The 14,370-nt window shown below is 38.5% G+C and overlaps 1 protein-coding gene across 1 annotated transcript in view; it reads left to right on the forward strand.

Annotated features, from left to right (window-relative positions):
• The window catches only part of LOC109937704 (transmembrane protein 131-like), a 25,078-nt gene extending 24,848 nt beyond the window's left edge, over positions 1-230 (forward strand). Inside the window, exon 12 of the mRNA XM_048597896.1 lies at positions 219-230. Within this exon, the coding sequence (XP_048453853.1) occupies positions 219-230 (12 nt within the window). The remainder of the gene's footprint in view (positions 1-218) is intronic.
• Positions 231-14,370: the final 14,140 nt, after the last annotated feature.

The following is a 14,370-nucleotide window of genomic DNA, read 5'->3' on the forward strand; positions in this document are numbered from 1 at the left end:
TCACCCTGATTTGTTCTGCTTGGATAATTAAGGCCAACTAGCCCATAGACTTTGGCCTGTTGAAGGCAGGAAGAGAATCTAAATATTGCACAACTGTCCTAACCTAGATATGTTATCCCCAATCAAGTTCTGTTGAGTAGGAGCTGGCCACAGGACCTGGAGAAGGGTTGTAAGATATTTAATTAAACCGTTGAAGTTTTTTTTATTTTTAAATTCAGAATGATGGGTAGCAGTCAAAAATGGAACTCAAGAATCCTGAAAATTATTGAAGGCATATTCCTGTATGTCTTTTGTGGGGGGTTTAAAAAGTACTTTTCAATTGGCAAAATTCAAATCATGGAAAATAATTGTTTTTTAAATTTTTTTAATTGTAGTCCTTTTGACTACAGCAATGATTATTTTCCAGCAATGGTAATTGCAGTTAAATGTAATTTTTGGGCATATTCACCTGAAATTTCATCTTTTTAAATAAAGAATTGGCTTTTGTGTTGTGGGTCCTGTTTTATAGAAGGATACTTTTCTAGGCAGGGTAATTGACATAGGGAACACTTAAGACTCTGGAGGACAAAGGAGAAAACATAGGAGCAGGAATAGGCTATTTTGACTCTTGGTCTCTTGCGCTTACTCTGCCACTTAACTTAAGGATATAAATAGTCATATCTTAAAGTTTCCATAGTACAAAGGAGGACGTGCTGGATGTCTTAAAACGCATAAGGGTGGATAACTCCCCAGAACCTGATCAACTGTACCCTAGAACTTTGTGAGAAGTTAGGGAAGTGATTGCCGTGCCCCCTGCAGAGATATTTGTATCAACAATAGCTGTGCATGAGGTGCTGGCAGACTGGAGGTTGGCTAATGTGCCACTATCTACGAAAGGTGGTAAGGAAAAGCCAGGGAATGATAGACTGGTGAGCCTGACATCAGTGGTGGGTAAGTTGTTGGAGGGGACTCCGAGGGATAGGATATATATCTATTTGGAAGGACAAGGACTGAATAGGAATAGTCGGTGGGTGACTGTGTGTGGGGAAATAGTGTCTCATTAACTTGATTTAAGGTTTTTAAAAAAAGAGATCTCCAGAAGATTTGAGGGCAGAGGGATGGACATGATCTATGTGACTTCAGTAAGGCTTTGACGAGGTTCATCGTGGTAGACTGATTAGCAAGGCTAGATCGCACTTAATACAGGGAGAACTAGCCATTTAAAACAAAATTAGCTTGCCAATAGGAGATAAAGGATGGTGACGGAGGTTTGCTTTTCAGACTGGAGGCCCGTGACTAGCACCGATCCTTGCAGCACACCACTGGGCCCACTGCTTTTCGTCACTTATTTAAATGATTTGGATGTGAACATAGGAATGGTTAGTAAGTTTGCAGATGACATCAAAATTGGAGGTGTACTAGATGGTGAAGGTTACCTTGGAGTACAGTAGGATCTTGTTCAGATGGACTGAGGAGTGGCATATGGAGTTTAATTTAGATAAAGGTGAGGTGCTGCATTTTGGAAACGCAAATCAGGGCAGGGCTTATACACTTAAGGTCCTGGGGAGTGTTGCTGAACAGAGACTTGAGTGCAGGTTCATAATTTCTTGAACATGGAATCACGGGTAGCCAGGGTAGTGAAGAAGGCATTTGGTATGTTTGCCTTTATTGGTCAGTGCTTTGAGAGTAGGAGTTGGTAGGTCATGTGGCTGGGCAGGACCTTGGTTAGGACACTTTTGGAACACTCTTCAATTCTGGTCACCTTGCTATGGGAAAGATGTGAAACTTAAAAGGGTTCAAAAAAATTTACAACGTTGTTGCTGGGATTGGAGAGTTTGAGCTATCTTCCCTGGAGTGTCGGAGGCTGAGGGGTAGCCTGTCGATGAATTATCAAGATATTTTCTCTGGGGTAAGGGAGTCCAAAGCTAGAGAACATAGATTTCAGGTGAGAGGGGAAAGATTTAAAAGGGACCAAAGGGGTAACCTTTTCATGCTGAAGGTGGTGCATGTATAGAATGAGCTGCCAGAGGAGATGGAGGCTGGTACGGTTGCAACATTTAAAAGGCATCTTGGATGGGTATATGAATAGGAAGAGCTTTTGAGGGATATAGGCTAAATGTTGGCCAATTGGACTAGATTAATTTATAATATGTTGGCATGGACAAGTTGGACTGAAGAGTCTGTTTCTGTGCTGTATGTCTATGACTCTATAACTGAATTGTGGTTGATCTTTTTCTGAAGAAGGGTCTAGGCCCGAAACGTCAGCCTTCCTGCTCCTCTGCTGCTTGGCCTGCTGTGTTCATCCAGCTCTACACCTTGTTATCTCTGATCTTTGACCCCTGGTGTCTTTTTATTGAAATCCATAGCTCCTTCTTGAAAATACCTAATACTGAGCTAGAGAATTCCCAAGTGAAGCAATTCCTCCTCCTTGTCAATCCTAAATGGCCTACCTGACATCCCTTATGCTGAGCTGTGTAGAAAATTTATATTTTTTTGCTGAGGGCAACTTGCACGCTGCATTACAGGCCTAGCCACTTCAATCTCTTTTCAGTAGGAGGATTTATGACAATCAATTTTTAATTCCTGTACTGTCACTGGGTCAAATCCTGGAACTCCAACAGCATTTTGTGGGTATGCCTATACCTTAAGGAAAGCTGTGGTTCAAGAATAAAGTGCATCACCATCATTTCCAGAGCAACTAGTGATACCCAATAAATGCTGGTCTAACCAGCAATGCCCACAATACACAAACTTATTATAAAACACTCGTGATGCTCTCCATGATGGCTGCAAAGTGTACTGTGCCCAACTTTGTGGGATTCACTGCAGACTTTTTTGATTTTCCTTTGAAACTTCCCTGTCACACTTTTTTCTGTAGCCTGTTGCCACCATGTTCATGTTTGTGATATTTGAGTCTATATTCCATAGTAATGGCGGTCCAATTAGTGAATATGTAAAAACATTTTGCAATTGGACAAAGAAAAACAGTTGAAGTTCCTGCTGGAGTGTTTGGACTTGCCACCAACTGGAGCACATAATGATAGATCAAATACTTATAGTGCCGAATAGTTACTTTGTTAGATTGGTAAAGTTGGATATGCTGTTCTTCAAGAAGGAAGAGTTGAAGAGATGCTGAAAATCTTATGGGGGTGGATAGTAAGAATTTCTTTGTATTGTTGCATTGAGAAGCAGAAGACACTACTTCGTGATTGGTGGAACAAGACAAATTGCAACATAAGGGGGGGAAAGCCTCTTTTTTTCTTAAATTTTTTAAAAAGCAAGTGAGGCAGATTAAATTGTGGTTTTCAAATAGAATTGAGTAAATATCTGAGGAGAACAAATCTGAGGGACAGTGGGGAAAGAGGGAGTGGTATAGCTCAGTTGCTTGTGGGGAGCTAGCATGGATACAACAGGTTTAATGGCCTTTTTATGTGTGCTGTTATGAAGCACAAACACTGAGAAAGCAATCTGGTAGCATCATTGGAATGGGAAACATTAAATGTTTTGTCTGGTATAACGCTTCAGATGATTTGATGAACTCTAGTAAACTGAGAACTAGACTTCAAGATCATCAATGTTGCACTTTTAGTGTCTATATTTTAGTGGCTATACCTGAAGGAGAGACAAGTTTGTATTCTGGAGAAAAGGCATTCTACCTGTCCAAGTTGCTTGTTACTTTATAGAATTTGTTCCACCTTCTGTAGCATCAGGCCAAAAGACCTATTCTGAAGAAGGGTCACTGGACCCAAAATGCTTTCTCTCCACAGATGCTGCCAGACCTGCTGAGTTTCTCCAGCGATCTCTATTCTTGTATCTTATTGGTCTCGGTTTTTTTCAATGTGCAAAACTTGCTCTAAATTTTGCACCCTTTTTTTGTCTTGAGGCAATAGCAATTTTTTTTAAAGTTGTTGATTTGGGGTGAAAATATTCCGAAGTGGATTATTCGTGCCTTGATTTGGAGGTGTCGTTTAGAAGGGAGTATCACATACCTGCTAACCTATCCACCCTGACTCCTTGCTCAAATTATGCAGATGAACTAATAGGGGGAAATCCTAGCATTTTATTTTTGACTCCAGTTGCCAAGTTTATTTTCAGAATATACTTTTGGTTATGTAGTCTGTTATTAGATCCCCTGCAAGAAAGCTCCATATTCTTTGCTGTCCTCTGCCTTCATAAGCCGGTTGAAAAGCCCATTTGTGTCCTAGCCTGTCACTCCAATTGTCACTGACCAATGCTAGCTCCTTTGATTCTTGACAAACTGAATTTAGGATTCTTGGCTTAATTTTTTGCAATTAACTCCTAGCTTATGTTATCTCTTCCATTCCCTTTGCCCCACCTCTTTCAGAAGTTGAGTCCAAGCACAGTAGTAGCCCAACTCCCTTTATATTCTGCTTCTGCCTTTTTAAAAATGTTTCCTCAATGTTCCTTTCTTGACCAAGGTTTCAATCACCTGAATTTTGATTGGGACGTGGAGACGTTTTTGGCTATAATATTTTCCTCCTTCTAGCTGTAAAGTACTTGCAGGGATGAAATACAAATGCATATGTTTATTTCCAAAGAAGAATTTTTAATTCTAGTAAACTTTTAATTCTGTTGCTAACCATTTTTGACTTGGTTTTAAACATGCTGTTTAAGTGGTGTGTGTGTGTAACAATTTTTACAATTATATCATTGAGAAAGGGAGTGTTTAGTAAAATCATAGCTTTAATTGGCTGGCAATGATTGGGCAGGAGGGCACTGGGGACTGCAAGCAATATGACAAGCCAGACTGGTTGAACATGTTCTTCCACGTCTATGAAACAATAACTGATGTTTGGCTTCCATGCTTTTTCACAGAAGCAAGCTAATGAAAGGAAATGAATGCTGTATTCTTACTAGAACAGACATGAACATTACTGCATTGCTACTGTTACAGAAGCTTTTTCTCTCTTTCAGTGCCTCCTACCATCGGGGTAACTGCAGACCTATTCGGTTTGAACCACCGATGTTGGATTTCCACGAACAGTAAGTTCAACTTTTTTTTTTAAACTTTTTTTGTTTGGTTTTCACTGTTCAGATATGCACTCGAGGGTGTCTACTGATTATATTGCTTTGCTTGAGAAGCTAATGTTGTACTATGAGCTAGCAGTGCCAAAAGTTGGGATTACGTAGAGTTTTTAGTTTCCTTATTAAAAGGTCTGTTGTGCAGGTTTGTTTGTTTCGATTGAGGACTTTCAGACAAAGGTGTGTCGGTTTATGTACTGCAGGGCTGCCTGTAACTCTGCTGATAACTATGTAGTGCATCAAGGAGATTAGCTCAGTTAAACTTCTAACTCTCTTTTAGAATAACTTTGGGGACAGAGTTTGAAAGTAATGTAACAATTAACAACAGCTTCTGTTTTGTAAAACTCTACTAATGTGGCGAGAATGCATGCAAATGTTTTCTTTTTGAAATGAGGTGCATGTACACCACGATGGAAATATCTAATCTGAGATTAGAGTTTGTTAAACTGGTGACACATTCAGACCAGCTATTCTGCTTGTTCAAAAATGATATTTTCTTAAACATAACCACGTTCTGTCATGTGGGATGAATAGGGAAATGGCATTTGTCACCAAACATTTGACCCAGACTTATTGTCCCCTCTATGTGCACAGCGTTATTCTAAATCTGCTGAAACACTGGGTGACAATGAGGTAGCTACATAAATAGGCAACCATGTGTTTTGCATCAAAGATGTATGTCGTGGAAGTTGTTGCTAGACCTCATTTTTTTCACTAATTTTATAACTGTGGGTTCAAGTTTCACTTAAGCTCAGAATCCAAGCTGACAAGTGCCGTGATGTCAGATGCCATTGCTCACGTGGAGGGCATTTGTGTGCAACCATTAACTGTCTGAAAATCCCAAAATACTTTTTACAATCAGTGAAGTATTACTTCAAATGAACCACTTATCTTGTAAGTGGGGAGATAGATGCTAATTTAATCCACAGTGGCTCCAAAAGAATGCATAACATCATCTTTAAGAAATTTTGAGAACTTTTTCGTCCTGATGTCCTGGTTAACATTTATCTCTCCATCAACACCACGTCTAAAACAAAATCTAATCATTATGTAACAGCCTTTTTGTGGGATCCTGTATGCAAATTATTTAGTTAATTTCCTACATTGTAATCATGAATACACCATAAAATTTTCACTGATTATAAAGCACTTTTTGGGACTTGCGGACCCTATGATAATGCAAGCACTTTTTTTTTTTTTTGAAGATATAACGCAAGTTGTGACATTTTGCAAATGATCAGTCTGTTTCTGTTGGAGCACTTATTAAAGGTTGTACGTGGTCAAAGGTTTCTCACTTGGAGAGAATAAGCGTATATTGTGATCGAGTACAACTTCCCATATATATTTTTTTTTAACATGAATGCAAAAATATTTATTGTATCCTAGATTAATGTGTGCACAGCACCATTTTGATTCATTGGGGGGCCAAGAGCTTTTCTACGGAAGCTGTCTTTCACATTTAGATATAAGAGCATATCTGGAGTCAGCTCAAATTGGAAAATGGGCTATGTTTCATGTCTTCTATATTGCTCCAGCTAATTCAGTGCACAGCTAGATCAAATTTAACATTTTGTGGTCTGTGTGGCTCCTTTTACAGTCTCTCCATAGATAGAATTGGGAATAGTGCACTTACTTTCTGGAAACTGTTTTCCATCTCAAATAATTGGTATCTATGCACAGGACACACAATGCAGTGACCACTCTGAAATATACTTGGACAATAGAAGTAATTGGTATGGTTCATAATTGATTCAGTGGAGGAATCAGCTTGTATATAGTAACTGAATTGGTATATTGCTGCTTTCTGTTCTTGATAGTTTACTGCAATACTGCTCATAAATGCAGGATTGAATAAATGAGTTGAAGCAAAAGGTTAAGTTGGATGCCCACTTTCTACAAATCTTTGTTAATGCTTTGCTCATATTGAGCCATAGATTTCTTTTTTTAAAACAAGAGTTTGGGAAATAACAGCTGAGAATATTAAGATGACATTCTTGGACCGTGAATTAAGTGCACCTTTTGGATTTCGTCGAGTTCACTGCAGTTGGGTAACAGTGTTTCTGTTGCATACCAAAGTTGCATCCTGAATATCCCCTCCAGCCACATGAATAGTACCCAGAGTATAAATAAATGTTTGCTGGCTGAGGCACTGTAAAGTTCAATTTTATGCTTTATTGTCAAGAAATGATTTGGAATTCATCAGCTAGTACAGTAAATTGGGTTATATTTATTCTTGCTTAAACAAAAGAAACCTGCTTGAATATCTTAAGCATGGAAAAGTTTTTAGTGACAGATTAAAGTATAACTTTCTTCAGACTTAATCTGTTGCAGTGTACAGCTTTATAATGTTTAGGCAGCAAATCTTCAAGATGGTAGTGTGCTGGTTGGTCAGTTTCAATACTTCAGATTTCAAATTGGCATGATACAACTCAAAACATCCATCAACTTTGGAAGTCAGAAATGAATAATAAGTAAGGCTTTGACAACATACATCAAATTCTGAAAGCAAAATATTTTCTTAAAATGCCAGTTTTAATATTTGTGGTAACTGAAGATACCTTTTTATTGTTATTTATTTGGAATAGTTGAGAGCTTACAGATCTACCCTTTTTTGATTTTAGAGGTGGGCTATACCCCTCATTGCACTTCAGATGTCCTGCATCCCTACAGTAGAGACCACTTGACAGCATTCTGTTTTCTTGTGTTCTTCCTATGCAAAATTATTTGAGGAAAATATGCCAATATCCAAAAACTAGATAAACTTGCTGGGTTTTTTGAGGGTGCATTTGTGAACAAATTTGCATTGTGGGATTTGTATCAAAGAAATGAATAATTTCAGCAAAGGTTCTCAACCTGGTTCTGCTTTTGAATAGTATAGAAATAAATTCGACTTCCTCTTCAGTCGGAAGTTACACATTTGAAGAATGAGAAAGCAGAAATAGGGTTGAACAAATTCTATTCTAGTTAACTTGGTGCGGGCTTATTCCCAAGAGTTGAGAAGAAAAATCCTGCTAGAAGTAATTCTTGATGTAACATGTTATAGTGCTTTGTTTTCTAACAACATTATTGTGCTGTTGTGACATTTACCTAGAACCTTATGTTTTGCCCTCTATTATAATTTTAAGTAACTTTTTTCTGTTTTAGACACAGCGCTGGGTTTTTATTTCTTTACCATAGAGGAAGATGAAATGTATTGTTTAAACCTGTGGTTTTCTATAGTTTTGCACTCGGAATTTCAGCCAATTCTGTTTTGATCAGTTACACTGATATTGACGCACTAAGGGCGATTATTGTAGCATGCTAATGTAAAGTTGCTGAAGTCCCAGAGGGCTGCTCATTAGAGGGAGCCAACTAGTGGTGAGTTTAACTCTAGTCACCATGCCTCAGGAGAGACAAGGTTGAGAAGGTGGGACCTTTGTGGTAACCTCAACCAGTGCGAGGATTGAACTTGCACTGTTTGTGTCATTCTATTGCAAACGAACAGTCCAGCCAACTGATCTTATCACCCCTGTAATTCAGTACTTAATGGTGAAAACATCATCTTTCCCTGTAGTTGTCTGCTGTCAGCTCTTTCCCCAAATTATTTCTGAATTAATATTTCATCAGATGTTGAGTGCTTTGCATTAAATGGAAACAGCATAAAATAGCTTGTATTTTCTGTAGTACCTCATCATTGCATTTACTCTTGTAATTTTGCATGCAAAACTACACTTGTTAATCTGTCAGCAAGTTTCTCCAAGCACATGGTACTTTTGGGTTTCAGTTGCTGTTGAAGTAATGCATAGCCTTAATGAATGGAGATTGAGTATTTTAGAATGGATAAGCATTTTAAAAAGAAAATTGTGAAAGGGCAAGGCTAGAGAATTATAAATCTGCTTAGAAAGGTGTTTCTGTGATTTTTGTTTTTAGTGAATGAAGACCACAAACATCAGGAAGGTATATGTGAGGCACAAACAAGAAATAGATGTGAACCTTAGTTTGGCTATATGTATGTTCTCATAATGCACAGTCCATTCCACAGTATAATTAACCTAGGCACCTAGGTTCAATGAAATGTAAGATGATGCGAAACCCCTTCTTGTGTATTGGTTCTGGATTATATCATTGAATCCGAGAGAACCATTGCAGTATTCAAATAATGGGGTGGGGGGGGGGGGGGTTGGAAGAATAAAGCGATAGTACAAACATTTTTTTTTCAATGATTGATTGCAATGGCTGCAAAAAGATCATTAATACCTCCAATGTGCAAAAGTAATAGGACTGACAAGCATAATAGCATTTGGATAAATATCACCCCCATATGGGAGTGAGAAACAGAATGTGAGAAGATTCTATTTCTAATCCAGCTACTCCAGACCCACCAATCAAGTACACTCCCCCACCCCCCACCCCTGAGCATCAAGGACAGGCAAGAAGAAACAATTATTTGGATAATAGAAGTTACTACAGCTGATTGTGGAGCCACCATACACTAGAGATGCAGGAGTCTGGAGCAGTGGAGTTTTCAATGGGTACCTGTCAGGGGCAGGCCTGCGTGTTGGGTAGGTAAGGAGTAGCACTTGTGTTGATGCAGCTGTGGTTGTGAGGAGGGAGGGAACAGTGCAGAGCCTGTATGAGTTGGGGGTTGGGAGCAGATGCCAGGCCCAGTGTTGATTTGATCCACTAATGATTTTATAGGTATTGTAGTCTTTTATGCATTTTATAACTTAGCCACCACTCGCACCAGGTCTGTTGAATTTTGTAATCGCATGATATTCTGCATGATTAAAGAGAGTTGGGGCAGGAGTTTGGAGGACACACAGGAAAGTATTCTATGAATAGGAAGGCACTCCAGATAGCCAAGGCTTCAAACATTTTTTTTAAATGTATAGAGGCACGAAATATAAAACAGTAGATAATCTGTAAGTTTACCTCAATGGCAGTCAGCATCTTGCATCTAATTATTATGAAGGTTTTAAGGAAGCTATTTGCATGTTATCTTCCTAGTTAGCAGAAATAATTCTTGGAAAATCAATATTAATGTTGCATGATTTTTACATAATTATGCATTTAACTATTTTGGTGCATGCATAAGAGTAACGGAGATTTATTTATATTTATAGAATCCAAGGTTTATTAATAATCTTCAAGAAGGCAGCTCAGCACCACCACCTCAAGGGCAGCTAGGGACGGGCAATAAATGCTGGCCTGCCAGCGACACCTACATCCCACAAGTAACTAAAACAAAGTATGAAATCTTTGATATTTGTGCTATCTTTTCTATATAAAGAAAAACCCTTACTTCATAAGTACAGAAGGTAGTATTGCTATGTGACTACATCATGTAGTAAGAGTTGGTGAGATTCAACAAATGAGCCCCTGTAAACGAAAGTGGCGCTGATTTTTTTGTTTTTAAAAATCTGAGCCTTAAAAATTCATTATTTTGATCCCTGGCACCAATGTTGTCCCAACTGATTTCATTTTTAGTGAGGTCTTTCAAAAGACGTGTAGCTATTTAATGTAGAAAATGTTCTTATCCAAATTATGGGGATTTTCTTGCTCTTTGTACTTTGCTAAGAAATATGCTATTTATAAGGAATATGGAGGTGAGTACAGATGAGAAACATGTAAGAGTCCTTAAGTCATTTGGAACTGGAACTGTTTTCATTGCTGAGGTCAGTTCATTCCTTTTTAAATAATTCTCAGTAAATTTTTAGACTATTTCAACCAAGTTCTGTATAGGAAATACTTAAATGCATATTGCATTTTACTTGTGCCCTTTTGAGGTTAAGTGGCTCCTTAGAATGTCATGCCTATTAAACAGTGTATTCCAAAAGACATGTCTGAATGTTGTAATTGTAATGAAATTAGGCAATAAGAATTAAGACTGATTCAAATAACAATGAGTTTCAGAATCTGTTTTGTTTGCAATGTAATGATTTTAAGTCCAGTCTTGGAATAAGTCAGTAACAATTTGATGACTTTTAAAAACCACAGACAAATTTTGGGTGGCTTATCCAAACGGAGAATCTGACTTTTTCATTTTATAGTAATATCTTTTCATTTGGATAACATGATGGATACTGATCAGCACCTATTTTGGTGGCTGTTTATTGATTGTTGAAGAGAAGTGCAATAGATTTGAATGCCATGTGAAACTAGTATTTGACAATTGATATGAGGTCATATTGGTGACTAATGGGTAATAAGTCACTTTCGAAGGTCTCCTAGTTTAAAATAAGAGCTAATTTTGGAACGTGGGCACATTATTGGTTAGAAGCACAAATCAAAGACTGAAAGTACAGTTGAGATAGACCAGTTTTAGTCCTATTCCTCCTAAAATATGCTTTCTATCCTGCTAAATAGGTCACAAATGAATTCCGAACATTTTAAGCAAACTTGGACAGAAATACTAGTGTCTTAGGCTGAGTGTTTGATCCAAAGACATTTTCTAAAATTAGCAAATGGTTTGAAAAAAGCAGTTAGTGTACATAATTCTTGAATTTTTCATCATTGCATCCTTAAAATATTGAAGTTTCTTTTCCCCATACTCAATATTAGACAGGATTTTGCTGTCAATTGGTGCAGGAACAGTTCTGGCCCTTTATTACATAAAAATTTTCCCATAAAAGCAGACGGTCTATGTTGGGAATTTTAATAAAGAACCAAAGCCGCATGGCACCCTCTGCAGGGGGTCTGGTGCCTATATGGAGAGAACAAACAATGGTGTGTAACCAATCACGTTGAAGAATCCTTACTAAAATGCAATGTCTAAACCAGGAGATGGATATAGAATTAACTATTCTAATTTATGAGCGAGCAACTGGAGAGGCAAAGGAAAGAGGGGTTTGAGAGAGAGGAGGTTAAAAAAAAAAGTTGATTAGCAAATTCACTGCATCTCACTCGCCTTTTTCCCTTAACAAGTCTTAAGGTATGGATAATTATCCTTTACGCATGCTATGTGATCATACAAATCTTGAAAGTGTGTTGCATGTAGACTGTCAGTTGGTGAATGTATGCATAGAACATAGAACATTACAGCGCAGTACAGGCCCTTCGGCCCTCCGATGTTGCGCCGACCTGTGAAAACCAATCTGAAGCCCATCTAACCTAAACTATTCCATTATCATCCATATGTTTATCCAATGACCATTTAAATGCCCTTAAAGTACACTTCAGGAAGTGTATCTCCAAGCTCACCACATAGGCAAAACTGCCTGAAGGGTGCAGAGAATAGTGTGCAACTTTTGGATTAAGAATTGAAGGGACAAATTGTATGGTGATTTGTTAAAGATTGTAGGGAGACATAGGCTTGACGTATGGTCAAGTGCAGTTGAATACAGATAATTACAAAGTAATTTAGGACTGATATTTAAAGAAAGGAATATACTTTTTAAATGCAAAGATTTAAAATGGAACATCTATGTAGGTATGTAATTACTCGAGCCACTTAAAAGTGGCAGTACAAACAGATGAGACCAGAAAAAGATCAGAATCTGGGGATTTGTATGTAGAGGTGCAGAATACAAAAACAAAAAGGTAATGTTGAATTCGTGTAAGACCACAACTGGAGCACTGTAGAGTTTTAGGAAGATACTTTTTAAAGGGATGGAAAACATTGTTGAAGCATGAGGTTAACTTGGATGTTACTAGATGTGTTGCAAGGCTCAGCCGTTGAGGGTTAATGTTTTGTTCGTTAATGAGCTGACAATGTTGAGGTATAACTTGCAGAAGCCATCAAACTATGGATTTTCATATGATGTATAAGGCAATAAGAGATAAGATCCAGGAATAGGCCATTCAGCCCCTTGAGTCTGCTCTGCCATTCAGTAGGGTCATGGCTGATCTGACACTCCTCATGTCCACTTTCGTGCCCTTTACCCCATAACCCTTGATTTGCTTGACTGATGATGAATCTATCTCAGCCTTAAATACAGACGAGGGCTGCGCCTCCAAGCTCTCTGTGGCAAGGAGTTCTGAAGACAATCGACCCTTTTGAGAGCAGGAATTCCTCCATCCCAGTCTTAAATGGGCTTCTGTTTATCCTGAGTTATGCCCCCTGGCCCCAGACACTCCCATGAGGGGAAATGTCCTCAGCGTTTACCCTGTCAAACCCCTTAAGAATTCTGTATATTTCAATGAGATCACCTCTCGTTCTTTTACACTCCAGTAAATGAAGTTCCAACCTGTTTAGCCTTTGCTGATAAAACAATTCCTCTGTACCAGGGATCATTTGGTAAACTTTCTCTGAACTGCTTCCAATGAAATGACATTTCTCTTTGGTTAAGGAGAACAAAACTGCTCACAGTACTCAAGATGTGGTTTTACCAGCACCTTGTACAGTTGCAATAAGACTCCCCCACTCTTGTACTCCAACCACTTTGAAATAAGGGCTAACATTCCATTAGCCTTCCTGATTACCTGCTACACCTGTGTGTTCACTTTAAGTTTGGTGAAAAGTACCCCTGAATTCCTCCTTGTGTTGCAGTTTTCCTCCATTTAAATAATATTCTGTTCTTTTTGTTCACTTTCAAAATGAATAACTTCATATTTTCCCCACATTATACAGTCATTCCTCCATATGAGTTAGGGTTCGTATGTGAGAACCCCCATGACTGAAATTTGCGAGCATGGAGCCTGTTTGCAAGTCCAAGTTAAAAATCGCAGATACATGACTTTGTCCACAGATGTTGAATTTTGTTGCTAATTACTTTTTGGCGTTGATTGGTAAATGTGTGAGCCATGAATTCACGGAATGAGGATTTACTGTACACCATTTGTCAACACTTCACCCTCAACCTATCTATGTCTCTCTAAACTGTTTGCTTGTTTTCCCCCTCGTAAACTACTATTCCATCTATATTTTGTCATCTGCATATTTGGTTACAGTACATTCATGTCCCTTCCCTTCCTCCAAGTCATTAACATATAATGTTAATGTGGCCCCAGCACTGATTCCTATGGAACTCCACTAGCTACACGTCACCAACCTGAAAAATAACCACTTATCCCTGCTCATTGTTCCCTGCCCATGAACCAGTGCTCTCTCCATGCCAATATACTATAAATGCCATGTGCTCTATCTTGTCTTAGATGAGGGAAGGGCTGTGGATGCCATATACATGGACTTCAGTAAGGCGTTTGATAAGGTTCCCCATGGTAGGCTGATGGAGAAAATGAAGTCGCATAGGGTCCAGGGTGTATGAGTTAGATGGATAGAGAACTGGCTGGGCAACAGGAGACAGAGTTGTAGTGGAAGGGAATTTCTCAAAATGGAGAACTGTGACCACTGGTGTTCCACAGGGATCCATGTTGGGACCACTGTTGTTTGTGATATACATAACTGCGTACAGTTCTGGTTGCCACGTT

This window comes from Rhincodon typus, chromosome 6 (assembly GCF_021869965.1).
Source record: "Rhincodon typus isolate 14 chromosome 6, sRhiTyp1.1, whole genome shotgun sequence".
NCBI lineage: Eukaryota > Metazoa > Chordata > Chondrichthyes > Orectolobiformes > Rhincodontidae > Rhincodon > Rhincodon typus.